The sequence below is a fragment of the Nannospalax galili genome, unplaced genomic scaffold, assembly GCF_000622305.1.
Source record: "Nannospalax galili isolate Female #2095 unplaced genomic scaffold, S.galili_v1.0 scaffold85, whole genome shotgun sequence".
In the NCBI taxonomy this organism is placed as follows: domain Eukaryota; kingdom Metazoa; phylum Chordata; class Mammalia; order Rodentia; family Spalacidae; genus Nannospalax; species Nannospalax galili.
The window spans coordinates 11,080,623-11,097,837 of record NW_008358866.1 but is presented as its reverse complement, the minus strand read 5'-3'; the positions used below and the strand labels follow the sequence as shown (position 1 = coordinate 11,097,837).

General features: G+C 37.8%; 1 protein-coding gene across 2 annotated transcripts in view; it reads right to left on the bottom strand.

The window, feature by feature from the left end:
• Nucleotides 1-16,991, bottom strand: part of Col1a2 (collagen type I alpha 2 chain) — a 37,499-nt gene extending 20,508 nt beyond the window's left edge. The window contains exons 1-22 of one of the 2 annotated variants that reach the window (XM_008822559.3): nt 16,454-16,991; nt 13,936-13,946; nt 13,334-13,348; nt 12,659-12,694; nt 11,312-11,404; nt 10,019-10,072; nt 7,080-7,124; nt 6,533-6,586; nt 6,388-6,441; nt 6,025-6,078; nt 5,588-5,641; nt 5,031-5,084; nt 3,015-3,059; nt 2,765-2,818; nt 2,563-2,607; nt 2,124-2,177; nt 1,518-1,616; nt 1,349-1,393; nt 1,143-1,241; nt 692-745; nt 463-570; nt 57-110 (exon numbers count right to left, since the gene is read on the bottom strand). In XM_008822559.3, coding sequence (XP_008820781.1) covers nt 57-110; nt 463-570; nt 692-745; nt 1,143-1,241; nt 1,349-1,393; nt 1,518-1,616; nt 2,124-2,177; nt 2,563-2,607; nt 2,765-2,818; nt 3,015-3,059; nt 5,031-5,084; nt 5,588-5,641; nt 6,025-6,078; nt 6,388-6,441; nt 6,533-6,586; nt 7,080-7,124; nt 10,019-10,072; nt 11,312-11,404; nt 12,659-12,694; nt 13,334-13,348; nt 13,936-13,946; nt 16,454-16,523 — 1,251 coding nt within the window. In that variant the 5' untranslated portion in view covers nt 16,524-16,991. The remainder of the gene's footprint in view (nt 1-56; nt 111-462; nt 571-691; nt 746-1,142; nt 1,242-1,348; nt 1,394-1,517; nt 1,617-2,123; nt 2,178-2,562; nt 2,608-2,764; nt 2,819-3,014; nt 3,060-5,030; nt 5,085-5,587; nt 5,642-6,024; nt 6,079-6,387; nt 6,442-6,532; nt 6,587-7,079; nt 7,125-10,018; nt 10,073-11,311; nt 11,405-12,658; nt 12,695-13,333; nt 13,349-13,935; nt 13,947-16,453) is intronic. The other variant, XM_029558343.1, reaches the window with a different exon arrangement.
• Between the last annotated feature and the right edge of the window lie 224 nt (nt 16,992-17,215).

Genomic DNA, 17,215 nt, shown 5'->3' with positions numbered 1-17,215 from the left:
CAGAAGCACTGGAAGTATCAAGGTCCTTCCTGGAAAGTAACTGAAGGGCAACTTACCATGACACCGGCTCTGCCATCGGCTCCAGGAAGACCACGAGAACCAGGACTGCCCTGCAGGAGAGAAGGTGAGACCAGAGGGAATTAGAAAAACCCTTGAATCGGATAAGGCAGAGTTCATCAAAACAAAGCATGATTCTCCTAAGAGGGAGATATTGGCTCACACCAGCCAAAACACCGCACCCAAACACCAAGGGAATCCATGGATGAGCATCCTGTCAAAGTAGGTCAACATTGTTTGCAGATCAATTTAATAACATACCAAACGGAGAGTCACCAATTTAATAAAACAGATGGAAAGCAGATGCTTCTTTCATTTAGGAAATGTACACAGTAATTCTGATCAATTCCCCATGAATGGGTGTCATCCTGGTCTTCTGGTGTGTCTGGAGTATTCAGAACTTACTCTCAGCCCAGGAGGTCCTGCAGGGCCTGCAGATCCAGGTTCACCAGTAGAGCCTCTCTTTCCTTCTTCACCACTGGGACCAGGAGGACCTTGGGCTCCAGCAGAACCCTGTTTAATGAAAAGAACAGATGAGTAGAAAATAATTTTTTGTATTATGTCTAGCTACTGAAACTGAACTGAAAGACTGATAGTGATAAATACACAAAATTGTGATTATAGAACTACTTACAGGCTCACCCTTGTTACCGGTCTCTCCTTTGGAGCCAGCGGGACCAGGTTCACCCTAGGATACAATATAAAAATATGGTCAAAAAACAAAAGTTTGTCAAAACTCTCTTGTCAAAAAATCTCTTGGAATTTTTATGGGTTAAAGTAGGAAAAAACTTAAGTTTTCTAAAAACTGTGCCTAGGAAAATGGTATTGGTGAAATGGTAAGACTCACATATAGCATTTAGCCCATCCCTCTGTGCAAACTTCTAAGATATCAGGAGGAATATGTCTGTGTATATGTGAGGAAGAAGAAGTATGCAGGCTTTTACATGTAATTATATAAAAAATATAAATCTTGACATACTATAGAAAGAAGGCATAACAAGAAACTAAGGAAAAGTTAAGGTACTGATAAAATGATGTAGAGTTAGTATTTCAGGATGCAGAAAGTCACAATGATGACCACTTACGACAAGTCCTCTGGCACCAGTAGCACCAGCAGCACCAACAGGACCAGGAATACCACGGGGACCAGGGAGACCAGGAGCCCCAGCAACACCGGGGAGGCCCTGTGGGAAAACAGACCTGGTGCTCAGGAGGTAGCTGAATGTACAGGCTGCCCTCAGAAAGTGCCTCTACTCCACAGTACTATATGTCAGATACCCAGCATACTTACAGAAGCACCCTTAGAACCAGTGAGACCATTTGCTCCAGGGTTACCCTATAAGAAAAAAGAGAGGGAAGGATCTCACTTATTTGTAATATTCCTGGCTGCCTTCGAGTCTATCTTCGTTTTTCTATTCAACAGTAGAGTGACAAAAACAGTAATGACAATGTCTACTTACAGGAGGTCCAACAGGGCCAGAAAGACCTGGAAGACCCACTTCACCACGGGGACCAGCAGGACCAGAAGGACCAGGGTTACCAACAGGTCCAAGTTCACCCTAAAAGAAGAAATGACAGTGAGGCATTAACCAGTAAAAACAAAACAGCACATGAGTGTTATTAGGGCACTAAATTTTAGGGAGTTTCTTCAGAATTGCAATCACTTAGCTTCTGTGGTTTGTTATGATGAGGTTTGGGTTTAGCCTTCCACTTTCCAAGTCTAACTCTCATTTTGGCATTACCAGTTCCTTCCCTGTTCCTATTGAGTATGGTTCCTAGTCAGTGCTGAATAGTATAGGAACCACAGTCCACAGGCACCTCCATGGACTTAGTTTCCATGCCACCAGTTCTGTCTGTGTTTATAATGTGCAAGCTAGAGAAGGTTTGCTTCAAACCAACTCTTCTATATCCATTCTGAGAAAATGTACTGTTCTATACCGATTCTGAAGGGAGGGATCAATTAAGGGAAATGTTCTGCAGTTATCTCTCTTTGCAAACAGTGTTGATCTTTCATGTCATAGTACAAAGTTTATCAAGCTAGTAACAACAGTCATCTATGTTTTTACCTTGGGACCAGGGGCACCTGGGAAGCCTGGAGGACCAGCAGACCCAATGGGACCCTGGAATTGAAACAAAAGGTATAAGAAATTTACTACAGAAAACAGCAGCAACAGCAACAACAGAATATCGAAGTGGCTCAGAGGACCTTGCTCTTATTGGATATTGACAAAGAAAAAGCCAATAGCTACTCTATGGACATTAGGGGCCTATCAAGGAAAGACTTTCAAGGTGTTCAGTGTAGGGTGGGTTTTACTTTAAGCATCAATAAATAGCTTCTGGTATTTAGACATAACTAACTATGACACTTATAAAAGGAACCTTCCAAAACCTCAGAGAACATTTGGCAAAGTGTCAAAAATGAAGTTACTACATAGAAATTAATAAAAAAGATAGCTCCTGTCCCATACTTTCAACCCTTTACAACTCCCTAGTGTCAGAACTTACAGCAGGACCCACAGGACCAACACTGCCATCGCTGCCACGGGCACCCTAGGAAGAAAGCAAGGAGGAAGAGTCAGGTGGAAAGTTAATCAGTTGTCATTAGAAGGTGTTTTAAGAGGGTAAAGAAAAAAAAAGCAAGCAAGCAAGGAAACAAACAAAAACCCCCCAAAACAAACAAACAAAAAACTCCAAATGAGGCACTTACAACCGGGCCAGGAGCACCGACACGTCCTCTCTCACCAGGAAGTCCACGGGCTCCCTAGAAACAGCAACATTTTCAATGAAACTCAGAATGCTAATCTTAAAAAGTCACAGGGAGCATTTGCTTTGCTCAGTTTCCAATACATCAAAGAACACAATGTCAAGGGAAATGATGATTAGTAAAAATATTTTAAAAGTTTCAGAGTGCCAAGAGTATGTACATTTAGGTTTCCAATAAGGTAATCATTACTTACTGCTTGACCTGGAGTTCCATTTTCACCAGGGGCTCCAGGTTCACCCTATATGAAGAAGAAAAACCGTACTGTACAAGCTTGAACTATATATATACTAAGCATTTCTTAGGCATATAGATTGTTTCTTAATTATCCCAGACACATACATTTTTTAAAAAATGCTCAAATAAGTGCTTTTATTTAAATATACTGGAAGTTAAGGCACTAAAAAGATGCAGTTATTTGATTGTACCCCTCTCAATTTCCTCTTTATGTTCTAGACATCATTTAGAGTAGGCTTATCGATTAGGAATGATATTATGAAAAGAGAAAACCAAGGATAAATTTGCTTTCAGTTTTACCATATTCACCCTCTTACAAGGTGTCTGAATACTCAATGTTATCATGTCTCACTAAATATACATGAAAATTAAAAGTATCATAATGCTTTTTAGAGTTGTCATATTTATTTCCAATCTGTATTCTTATTCTGAGTAATAGGTAGTGACAGGTGACTTAATACTATGGTGGATGCAAAAAACCTTTTCTTCCAGATAATCTGATTTAGATATACAATAAGCATGGTTTATAAGACCATATGAGAATACCTCGTTTCTAGAATTAGTGAGAGAGAGAGAGAGAGAGAGAGAGAGAGAGAGAGAGAGAGAGACTTTGGGGGGAATAAGTGGGTATAGGATTTCCAGCATTTGCCTAACTAGTAGATGCATGACTTTGGGTAAGTCACTAGCTCTTATTAAGTTTCAGTTTCCCCCATCTGCAAAATGAGGGTGCCTACAAAGTGCCTTTCAGTTCAAATATATTATGATATTGTGATTAGTAGTCTGAGCTGTAATATTTGGCTTGTGGGAGAATGGGTTTGACCTTATCCATTCGTGTGGCAGCTGGAAAGTTAGAACAGATTCTCCATATTCATGTTCATTTCTGGTCCCGCTAGCATTCGTTACTCATTAATTTGTAATTACGTTGGTATTCACTTTAATATCACATTATCTCCTTAATAGGAAAGAGAACATTTTATAGTTGAAAACGCTGTCAGAGAAGAGCCTAGCCAAGAGATAACACACTTCCGAGACTTTAATTACCTAATTAAAAATTTTTTGAGTGTGCACAGATAAATCACAGGAAAGAGGTTGAAAAGTGTATTGTGACATGAATGTACCTATCTAATTAGTGCATGGCGAAGGAGAATTTACACTTTAAAATAGCACATTGTGTTCTAATATTTGATTATGTTTATTTACTTTTATTTTGGTTGTAGAGATTGAAATTATAAGGCGGAAAGAACATGTAGGAAGAAACTGTTGGTATTTCTGTTTTGATTGTTAAACAGACATTAGATTAAATAAATATTAGTAATTGGCTTTTTGTCATAGAATCTCATAGTCCTCATCATTGAAGGATCTGAAAGATAGATGAGGAAATGAGATACTTTTTGAACTGTGGGTAGTCTTCAGTAAAAAATACCCTTTTTGGTAGTAATAAGGGAGCTTAATTCATTGTTTATAAATGGCGCTTCTGGCTTGAACTTATGTGGAATTTGTGCATGCTGTCACCATTACTATGACTTCATGTAAGTAACTGCCCAGCTGTCTGGAATACTGGGTTTCAGTCCATGTAAGCTCAAGCCAGACAAAACCCCAGCATGGGGGTGGGGGGGGAAGAAACCCTAAGGAATTATTGGCAATGGATGACTGCTGGAAAGGGGTCAGTTTCATTTACGGGTGACTCTTGGTAGGCTGGGTCTAGTGGATGGACCCACTCCAAATGACATTTGGGGACACAATTTGACTCTCCACACACACACATTCACACACACGCACGCACACACACACACACACACACGCACACACACATAAAAATAGAGTACATAAAATTGGGAAGAGAGTAGTGAAGATGGTGGAGAGGATCTAAATTTGAACAAAATATATTGCATGAAATTTTCAAAAATTTATAAAAGTAATTAAAATAGGAAAAAAAACCTCAAAACAAAAATGGTGCTTCTAACTCAGTATTTACCTTTATACCCTGAGCACCAGGCTGTCCCTTCAATCCATCCAGACCGTTGTGTCCCTGAAAGGCAATGGTCACTATTAAAATCCTATGGTGTTGTAGCGCTTACTCAAATCAGTCTTCTATCTTTGTGATTACTGTGTCTCCTGGGGATGCTGTGGCTGCTGAAGTTGATTGCAGTCCAGTGTTTCAGCTCAGGTGAGCTGGCTCCACTATCCCAGGTAAGATACCTCACCTCCATGCAAGTAAGATGGGAAAGATGTTGGATAAGATGCTCCCTCACTTCCTTGCCATTTTAAATAATTCTATGGTTTTCTGATGACTGCAAGTACCTATGAAGTAATGTGTGTTCTATATAGTTTTCTGTAGCAATCTTACTTCTTGGTTAAAAACTATGCCCCACTTTACCTTTAAGCATTCTTTCTTTTTCTTTTCTCCCTTCCCACTGGCAAAACCCAGGGATGTGGAAGCTAGGATATATTACCCAGGAATTTAAAGATAGCTGAGTTCTTTTTAAAAAAATAATCAGCATTTTTTCTCATCTGGGTAAAGAATATACTCACCCGAATGCCCTTGAAGCCAGGAAGTCCAGGAGTCCCAGGGAAACCTCGAGCTCCCTTGAAAGACATTCAGACAAGGTAAATAATATTTGTTATAAATTAAAAGATAATGCTTTCCTCTTTCCAAATTAATTCCTCTCTCCAAGGTTCAAGCTTGGCACCAAAGACTAGTATATTTTTAAGCACAGAGCCACAAATTAATAGCTCTAAGGTGAATAATGTGATGATGGCATTTATAGAAAACACAGTTTAGCTGTTTATAGTATGCTTGCTGTTATTAATGGTACATTACAGGCACAGATAAAGTATATGCATTCTTTCCTTGGTTCTTGCATTTGTCAGCTGCTGTCAAATGCTACAAGTATGAGTGACATCTGTGTCACCATTAGACACATGCTCACTTCTATCTTTGGACTACATATTGTTGTCAACAATCTCACCTGTGGTCCAACAACTCCTCTCTCACCAGGTCGTCCAGGTTTTCCAGGGTGACCCTAAAACGTGAAAGCATCCTAGGGTCAACCTCTACTTGATAAACCATCAGATAGAAATGGGGCATCATGGTTTCACAATAGAAGAGAACAATACACATAAAAATGTAGACTCAAATACATGTTTAATTAACAGTTATATCTCCCTGCGTACAAGCAAGTTAATTACTATTTCATTAAAATAGTATTTCCCATATGGGGAGACTCATGTTAGGCATTGAGCTTTTGGCATGGAACTTAATTTGGATCTAGAAATTCCTGTTGAGTCAGGAGTAGTTAAAAGTTGTTTTGGAAGAGCTTGAGAATACTTACATCCTCACCAGCCTTGCCAGGTGCACCAGGTGGACCACGAGCACCTGCAGGACCCTAGGGAAATTGAAAAGGCATTGTGTGGTTAAAGCTCTGTCCACAAACGTTTACCAAAAGACATCTATCACTCAGGGAGAAATATTCTCACCGTTTGACCGGGTTCACCAGGCTCACCAGCAGGTCCCTGGAAACCTTGAGGGCCCTAAGGTGGAGAGAGGGGAGAGGAAAGTCCCATTTTAAGATTTATCTTCCTTCCTTCCTTCCTTCCTTCCTTCCTTTCTATGCCATAATATAATAGAACTCTATTATTTCCATAAACATGATACAGCATACAATGCAGTTACACCTACCTACCTACATGCCACTTTCCTGCTTCATGCTGCCATTTTGTTTCCACCTATCCCAGTCTCTCCTTCCCTCTATTCCTCCCTCTCTTCCTCCATTTCTTCTTCTTCTTCTTCTCCTTCCTCTTCTTCTTCTTCTTCTTCTTCTTTTCTCTCTCTCTCTCTCTCTCTCTCTCTCTCTCTCTCTCTCTCTTTCTCTCTCTCCCTCCTCTTTGCAGTTCTGATATCAAGCCTAGGTCATTGCACATGCTACATAATCCTCTGCCATTGAGCTGCATCCCCAGTACATGGATTTAATTTTAACTCTCTCTTTTCTTTACATAAGAATAATTATGCAATTTTGGTACTTACAGGGGCTCCAACAGCACCAGGAGGGCCTCTAGGTCCCATTAAACCCTGAAAAAAGGGTAAGATAAGGTTAGCACTGAGAACGCATCATGGTCTTAGTTGGAGTTACATATGTTAGGCTCGGTAAACTGGATTTAGAAAAGCTACTACTGTGCCATTGGCAGTTTGTGATGGACAGATGAACAAAATGATTCAAGTTTTAATAGTTTTTGTCCCTCTCAAGAAAGCATTTAAGAACCCAAGTTTCCTACATTCTTTCTTTCCTTTTGCTCCTTCTCCACCGAGCAAATCTTCAGAACTCATTGAGAATTGTACGGAGTAGTCACAAATTCCTTGGGATTGTGCACAATGGGCATCTTGATATTGTTCTAATGCAGTGAAGTGAATGATCTTTGCAGAAGAATAGAACATACATTTGGTCTTTCCATAGCTCACAGAGCATTTTATTTGGGTTCTCTTCATCGTATGTCATCTCTCCATGTCATACTTAGCTAAAAAATTGATATTTTTATTGCCACAGGGGCATAAATTGAAAAGGATCAAAAGTCCTTCTTAATGATTAAAAGGAGGTTTGTTATAACCTTAGAGCTCTTTTAAGGGCTGTTGGTGACTGATGAAAATGTCAAACAAAAGTGGATGTAATGAGGGGTGAAGGAAAAATAAATTGTTATTGAGACAGCCTGTTTGTGGAATCTATCATATGATATTGAAAATATAACCCAAATGACAGTAGTCTGCTTTCTCTTTTGCTCTTTATTCTGGAACACAAAAGTAACGTGAAACAGAATGTTGAGTTTGTGAGCTAAACATGTTTCTGTTTTCCCTCTGTGTAAGCCTGTATAGCTCATATGCAAAGCCTGTTTTTCACACAGCTGAAAATACCTCATGTGCATGTCTTTAGTAATTTGTTTATAACACTTCAACTGTGAGGACTCTGTATTTCAACCTACTCACTTTATTAAATGCCTAAAGAGAGACTCTACATATTTTATTTGAAATACGCTTTATTTTAATTATAACAATTATTTATTTGGTTTTAGAAATTACTTCAACATTAAGAGAGCCTGTCATTTTTCAGTAAATATATTTTTTAGGTATTCATTAAATATAATATTCCTTGACACCATGAATTTTTAATTCTATTTATTCATATTTCCATGTATTTACAACAATTTCATTTACATAAAGGATATTTTATTTTGTGGAGTCTGGGAGATGAACCATGATTACTCATTAATTCATAAAAAGGCCCTGTGGGGTTTTGTAGTTATTGATTTTGCAACATGGAGAATTATTTTAATACTTTATTACTGTCTATCTTCTCTATTTGTGAAGCACATATCAGTTCATTGCATATGTCTGTGCATGTGTATATATGTGTAAGCTCAAATTATAGTCACTGTTATTTAAAAGTGAAATATTCTGCTTCATACCCCTAGAGAGAAGTTCTAAAGACAAGGGAATCTGAAATCCATATTAATTTTCCCAGCTTATGCCCGCTGCTTTTGTTTTTAAAATAAAATAGCATTTACTTCTACTTTATTTCCCTCTTTGCTTTTCCTTGAGAAATGGGTTCTGCTTTACAGCTGAGTAATGTCCAGCATTAGTAAAACAGCTCATTTCAAACATCCAATATAAACAAAGCCAAAAGAAATGCTTCAATTTTTCATTTCAGATATGAACATTTTAAATTACCAGGAAAACCCAGGAAAATGGAAATCATCAATTAAAGCTACATTATTTCACAAGTGATAGTTTTAATTTATAGAAAATATTATCTTGCCCTTAGAGTGTATTAGCTTATTGCGGACCATTAGCTTCAGTAGAACATCTTTTGAAGACTGAGCACTGAATGTAGGACCAAGGTAAAATTTGTATTTTAAAGACAGTGTTAACTGAGCAGATAAATGCCTTTGGAAAACAAGTAATTAGAATCACTAACTTGTGTATATGTGTGTTAAATTTGGTAGTACTTAATTACCTGTTTTTACTCCAGTACATTTTCATTCTTTCATATAAACTAGTATATATTTCGTATAGTTGTATTCAGTTTTTTCCCCCTACCACACCTCAGTGTGTTTGGTAGAAGCTTTTGTGTTAGATAGGTTATCATCCTAAATATACAGGGCATTTTTATAAATTTCTATGCAAATGATAGGACATGTTCCTGAATATCTGTGCTAAGTGATGTAAATGTTAAATTTGACTCATTCTTTTCTATGTTGATTTATCATAGATGAGACAAATAATTTTCATAAAACTAAAGAATGAAGAAACATATCTTATATTGTTAACCCCCTGAGGGTGAGACAGAATGCGTTGTCATTTGCTGACGTTCCCTAACTCCACAATGCAGTTAGGAATCTGTTGGAGGCACATGGTTCCCTTGTGACTAAGGGAATGCTCTAGGGGATAAAATACATAATCATGATGTCATCGATTGTCATACAACTTGTCTAGTGGCAAATTCTGTCTTTAACGACCTGCATGATTCTGGAGGAAAGCCCTAAACTTTTCAGCCATGAGATGAAGGTGCTGAGTCAGAACTTGTTGATTCTTTCCAGCAATTCAGGGAACTGAGTAAATCACTTGATATTTCTTAGAATGTTTCATACTCTAAGGAATTTTAAAGGTTATAGAAAGAATTACAAGTGTTACTATTTTGAGTTGAATTGATTTGTCTGACTTATGATTATTATGTTCAAAGATTATTTCTTGGACATAAATATCTGACCTACTTTTTATGAGGTATGTTTGTAGAGAAAATTGAAATCCCTAATCCAGGCTTGGGTTTTTATATTTAAGTTCAGAAAGAGTTGCTTTTAGATGATCTAAATATTGTGTGTTAACATAACTGACATTGTAAAATTTAACATAAATTCCCTATGTAGTGTTTTTTTTTTTTCTTCTCCTTTTTCTAAAATAAAAAGAGACAAGCATACCATTGGTCCAGGGCCAAGTCCAACTCCTTTTGAATCATACTGAGCAGCGAAGTTCTGGAGGGTATAAAAACATACATTTTAATTTTTGTTGGTCATGTACATAATTTTTTCCATTCTGCTTATAAAGTGTTTTCTATTATTTAAAAGAGATCAAGGTTTCAAATATGATTAGCTTAAAATTCGGTACAGAGTGAAATTCCTGAGAAATAGATAAAAAATATAGCTCATATCTAGCTTGAAATAGACAGCTTCCCTCTTTTATTTTTCAGACACTATGAAGTCTGTACCTCTGTGCTCACCCTATACTTCTACAGCAAGGAAGGATAGCATCCTGAACTTTTAAAGTTCCCAAGAACCCTCCACAAATGAAGCAGAGCTGAAGAGGATAGGGTTATGCTTGCAGCAGCTGCCCTTATGCACAGATGACTAAGATACTTTTTTTCTCGCTGGAGTTTCAGAAAGGATATAAAGAGTTTTCAAGTTTAGAGGAAAATTAAAATGCCCCTTGGAAGATTAAACTTTTAAAAAATAGTTCACAGTAATAACTTTACTGTTAAAGATCTTTCTCAGAGTGGTAGCTCTATTAAAGAAGGTGCTTTTTAATGCACTCAGTAGATAAGCAATCATAATAAGATCTTTGGGAGAGAAAGGTCTTATTTTACTGGCATACAGTTGGGTATTAGAATCAGGGTTCTGATTCATAGTGCTAACCAATTAAGCAAATATGTTTTCCTTCCTGCAGTGAGGCCATTTGGCACTCATACCATTGTCAAAGACATAAAGCTAAAAGAAGATATTAATGAAAAAAGGGAAATGTACTTTTCTCAAATTAGTTTCAAGCAAATTAAACTTAAAACTGCTTTGAATGTTGGTTCAGCAGACTTCAAGCCAAGGAGAATAGAACGGGTCGGATGTTTGTGAAATTGCTTAAGATCAGGGGTTTCACTTATGTAATTCAATCTAATCAAACTCTTTAATAATGCAACACTTCTTATTTATGCCTTACTGATAAAAATATTAAATCCCCAAATTAAATAATGGTGCTGATGGCTGCAGCTACCCTTAGTGAACACAAAGCCCAGGTCCATAATTGACAAGGCCTCTTACAAAGAGGACAGGTAAAGTAGGACTTTGAATGAAGAAACCAAAAAAAAAAAAGAAATAAAATATACTTATTTCCAAACAGAAGATTTTTTTCCTTGTCAGCTAAAAATAAATTCCACTGTGAGCATTTTTCCAACTGAGTAAGCCACTAAAGTTGGATATAAATTAAAAATACTTAAGACACCTTACCCCACCAAGACCAGGGGGGCCAGAAGGGCCAGGTGGACCAGGAGGGCCTTCGGGACCATCTTTACCATCTCTGCCTGGGGGGCCTGGTGGACCCTGTTATAATACAAAGTGAATTAGGGCAGAAATTATAGAAACCTATATGGTGAAATGGAGACCTAAGAATATATGTGCTAAGATCAGTTGTTTCGACCTCTCAATGTGAATGAAGGTAGAAATTTAATATGCTACATCTATTTTTTTTTTTTTTTTTGGTTTTTTTTAAAAAGGGTCTCCCTGTAGCTCCAGGTGCCTGGAACTCACTCTGTAGACCAGGCTGGCCTCGAACTCACAGAGGGTCCGCTGCCTCTGCCTCCAGAGTGCTGGGATTAAAGGTGTGTACCACCACACCCAGCTCAAAGTTAATATGCTACATCATTTATCAATTGATATGCATTTATGACATGGGTTTAATTTAGAAGAACCTTTAATACCAAATGTGTGAAGGTAACAAGTTGTAGTTAACACAGGGTAGCCATTGAATATTAATTCATAATGGAGCTGATTCTGTGAACTTCAGATGTTTCACAGTGCATAATGATACACAATAAATACTGATGGTTGGCTTCTGACTTTGATGAATATATTCAATTGTTTTGGTATGTGATGTGTGAATAGTAGATTAGTTGATAGGGTCATTTTATCACAGAATATAAATCCTGCTTTAACACTATTTATGTTGTTACAATAATTAACTGACATAATTTAATAAATTGAGTAGAGTACATATAAGTCCACATTTCATGACAGACATAAGATGTAAGTATTTATATATTTTTAAAGTATTATATAATGTGAATCTTGCAAAACTACATAGTTATACATGTCAAAGAAACAACAAGAAGACCTAAGAATGCCACAAATAAAATATCAGCCTGACTTGTGTATGTCTGAATGGAGACAGAGAAACATATTATGTACCACCGCTTCACAATTATTTCCAATCTATACAGAGATCTTATTTCAAAAGAAACAAAACATGTTAAAGAGGATTGTGTTGTGGTAGGAGATACATTTCCATTATCTATGGACAGGACAAACAAAAGCAAAGAAAAATAGAGCCTTGCAAAGAATGTCACTGTCTGTAATAGTGTTCCTTTCTTCAAAAGGATGATAATCTTGACTGAAAAAGAATATTGATTATATGTAATAATGCGCATTCACTTCTTCTGTAGGACATTATCTATTTAAAAGGTGGTATAATTATCTAAATACATAATAGTCTTATAAATTATCAGTCTTCTGTCATTTCTAAATATGTAGTGATTAAAATATGGGCCAAAGACCTTTAATAGTTTAAAAATGACATACCCTTTCTCCACGTGGTCCTCTATCTCCGGTGGGGCCCTACAGAAAGATGCGAACAATGGAGTAAAGATGTTTAAGTAATTTTCAGTGAACAAGCAAGCCATTTTTGATAATGATTAGTTGATAAGACTAATCTGATTAAAACATTATTAGACAGTGGCCCAAACACCTGGTATAATACAATAGATGATAGCATCTTGTTTTTGTTATAGCTGTATGTAATTTTCTTTCAAATTGGAGGACTAGAGGATGCTATATTCTCTTGTCATTAAACCAGTGTAATACATTGTTAGCAAGATGATTGCTATAGATAGAATGGCCACTTTGTTATATCTTTAATAACATCTTCATGCAGTCAAAGTCTTTTAAAATAAATTTCCTTTTACTACCTATAATTACCACAATATGCATTTCACCTCCAGAATATAAACAAGTCTTTAAAAAATATTTTAGTCTGTAAATCACCAATTTGTATAATGTAAATGTAATTAGAGATGATTCTGGAAGATAATAAAATTTTGTTACCTTAAACATTAACACTACTTTTTAAGCTAATCCATATTCATGTAAGCAAATTTTTGACAAAATATTTTCTTTCTATTGTTCACTTTAAATTTTGTTAAACTGAAATGATCTCTAGTAATTTCATATGTTAAAGAAGAAGCATTAGAGTCTTACCTTTCTTGCAGTTCCCTAGAAAAGAAAAGATCAAAGATTATTATGATAATTATATATATATACAAATATTAAAAGTGGCTCTTATTTTGATGTGATATAAAATATATCTGTAGACTACATTATGTCTTCTCTATTTTCTTAGTCTAATATGTTGAAATAAAATGTAAAATTTTACCAATAAATAAAATGTTACATATAAACCAAATATGTATACTTATCTGCGACTGTGCTGCAAGTCTAATTCATGAGCTAAGAGTTTGTTCATAATTCTTTGTAAATGAATCCAAGAGATTTACAAAAGCTCTAGCTCAGTGAGATCTTGTGCTTTGTAGTAGCTGATGCTAAAACCCAAACTTCAACTGAATCATTTACTCTGTATTTCCTATGGGTATTTGATGAGGTCAGCCTTACTTAGTAGCACCACCCATTTTGGAAGATGGGGTGGGTACTTTCAGCAGCAGCCAGAAAGGTTTGGACTGTTATAACCCTTCACAGTTTTCTTGGGAAGCCAAGTTGGCCACCTTCCCTTCCAGAAGACATTACCATGATTCAGAAAATCGAAGTATAAAAAATTTCAGTTTTTTAAAAATAATTTTACTCACCGTTTGTAAAGCTGTAGAGAAAAGAGGAAAGTAGGAAATAGTTATTAGTGTCATTTCATGGATCAATGACAGCAATTAACAAGTGAAACACAAGTTTATAAAATTGAGCTACCTGATTAAAAGACCCATTCTATTTCTTATTAAGACTATTCTAATGGCTTTGAAATTATTCAGGTCAAAAGTATAGCAGGGATCAGTGGAGTGATTTGCTTACAGTCTTAATATATAAGCATATTTTGAATTAAATGGTTAATTATTTACTATTTTATAAATGCTGTGAAATATTGATGTGCCTGTAGGCCATTTCTAACATTTAACAATTAGGCCTGAAATCACCCAGATGAATCACTGACTATAAAACCAATAGATTGATGAGAAAATGATTTCTGGTTTAGAATACCTTTAATACTTAAGAATCTAAAGAAGAGAAAACTTAGGAAAGTGTGAGCCCTAAAGGATATTTTAGTTTTTCATAAAACATTGAAGTTTCTTAGTACTTTGCACCATTCTTGATGACCTTTCTTCCAAAGGTCTAATTTGCACATAAGTAACAGTGAACGTGGATTAATTCAGGCATCTGACTTTTGCTAAAATCAGTTCACTTAAATTAGGTAAGGTCATTTTATTAACATGTATCACTTTTGTCCCTGAAGAAAGATTGCTTTATATAAATAGAAAAATGTCAAATGGGATTTTTGAGAAATAGTGGAGAAAATAGAGTAATAGTGCCCCTGTCCTTTGCCATAATTACCTTAAGTCCATAAAGACTGAATTCTTTTCCTTTTGTAGAATGATCATAGGTTAATATGGGATATAAGTGCTGTCAAACTTGCACTAGAATGAATCACTCCTAAAAATTGTTTGAATTTAGTGGCCAGGAAGTGTGCCATTTGGAGTGAGAACATCTGTTTAACAGTCACCATTCAGGAGGATGGACCATATCCAGTACTGATATTTAAGGGCAATTGATGGGAATTACTGTTAAATTAGAAAAATGACATGTTTACTTCATTGTGTCCATCAACAGGAAGAACAGTTATGCCTGAATTGATTAAGAGAAGCCCTTAAGATTTGGGATAATTGCCTTTTGATTACTCAGATGTGAGCCATTTTGAACAATGTGTGTTGGGTAACCTTTATTCCAGACGGTGGTTGGCTGTTAGTTAGAAGGTGAGTTGACATGTCCTTTAATGTTTAAAGTTATTAATGAAAGATGAGTATTGAATCCTGTCATTTTTTTTTTTTTTTTTTTTTTTTTTTTTTTTTTTTTTTTTTCTGTAGGAGTCAACTCTTCTCTTGGATTTCATATAAAGTTAACTTGCAACATGAACTTATTCAATGCAATTTGACCTTAGTATCCTCAGTGCATGTATAAAAGTGGGTGGGGGGACCATACATGCGTCAGGAAGTATGCAGTGGTAGACACCGTGGCATGTGGGTGAGGCTAGCTTTTGAAGTGTTGGGCGTGGCCAGACACCCCTCATCCCCCATCAAGTCAATATTTTTGGCTAGTAATTAGGCAGCCTTTTTCAAGATGAAAACCGACTGATTTTCTTCATTCTGTCTTGACATGGAAGTCTGGTCATAAATCCTAGAAATGGAAAGGGCCTGGAAGTCAGTGTATTTAATTTTCATCCCGTATTCTAGAAAAAGGTTCAGTTGATTTTTCCAAGGTCACATGATACATTAGTGACAACCTCATTGGAAGAGTCTCAGGCCAAAGTTAATATTTCCTAGTCGGAGGTTTTAATCATACCTGATTACCAGTAGAAACAGGTCAAAGGGGTAGCTAAATGTAGAGCAGCTTTTAGTTAAAATTTACCATTTCCATGACCAGGTAATGAGCTGAGAAGCTTATTTTACTTTTCAGAAAGCAAAAGTAGTCGTCTAAGTAGCACTTTTGTCGGGATAACCGACTGTATTCTCCACATACAGTCCAGAAAATTAAATCACTGTAACTTGTGGCTTGTCTTTAACTGGAATTCCATCGATTTAAGGCCTGGTCCCCTGTGCTTTCACGTTACTCCCTCCAGGGGGCGCCTTTTCATCATTATCTCCATCAACGTCGTCTAGACCAACCCCTCTGCCCAGAGAGAATGAGGAGGGGGTGAGTTTTGTAAGGGCTGTGCTGTTGAAAGAACTTTCTAAACTAGGCCTCAGGTTTCAGTAGGTAGGCCTGAGTACAACTATGGGACTTGAAGGGCAGAGTCCTTTGATTTTTTCACTATGTCGGTTGTGTCTGTCGCATCTTAGCTTCCCTGCGAGCTTCACCAACCTGATGGTTCAGATTAAGAGAAAACTTCTCTAACTCTTGGCGACAGTCTAGCCTTCTATGTTTACATTCTTTTAAAGTACTTTCCAAGTCTCTCAAGCATCTGGGGCCTTTCTCCACTTCTCAGGGAGCCTTCCTTAAAAGCTGTTCCTGGAATGAAGGGTAGGGTTTCTCTTTTTCAGATCAGGGTCCCCATCTCTCTAACTTCTTCCCCCCATCTCTCCCAAACAAGCGGAAGACACTTACATTGGCATGTTGCTAGGCACGAAGTTACTGCAAGCAGCAGCAGAGTCCGCGTATCCACAAAGCTGAGCATGTCTACCACTTAGACATGCAGACTCCTTGTGTCGCAGAGCCCCTGGGTCACCGGCGGAGGTATCACCTGGCGCGTGCAGGCATGCAGTCGGGACCAGTCCCTCCAACTTAGCCGAAACCTCTTGCTGCCGTGGTGCTAAAACAATAAAGCCCAGATCTGTCCTATTTATATGGCAAAAGTTTCCCTGGACGGAGGGTGCCTCCAAAAGCGTCTCCACCAATGGGAGGGCTGGGGCTAGGGGCCCGGGCCGCAGTGCTGGGAGGAGACTGCGGGGGCGCAGGGGAGGGAGTCGAGAGGGAGGGACGTGGCCACGGGGCTGGCTTCTTAAATTGGTTCCATTCTTTTTGAGGACGTGGACACTTTTGAGGCTTTCGAAGGGAAACTCTGACTCTCTGTCTGCATACCTCCGCCCTCCCCAGCCACCCGCCCTCCCCCGCCCTCTCCAAGTTTGGAACCACTTTCGGACACGTCGGAACGTTTCGCAGACACAAACGTGGGCACTTTGCAGATCTCAGGGCAGCCGGGCAGGTGTTGAGGAACCCGGAGACTGGAGATCAAAAAGCAGGAGCTGTCCAGTCCTGCCTCACCTGGTGCCCTCTGGGCCACCTGCAGGCTGGAGGGGGCTGGGAAGTAGGGAAGGAGAGTGACAGCGTGGCGGGTCGCAGCCCAGGGCCGCCCTCCTTGAGTTGACT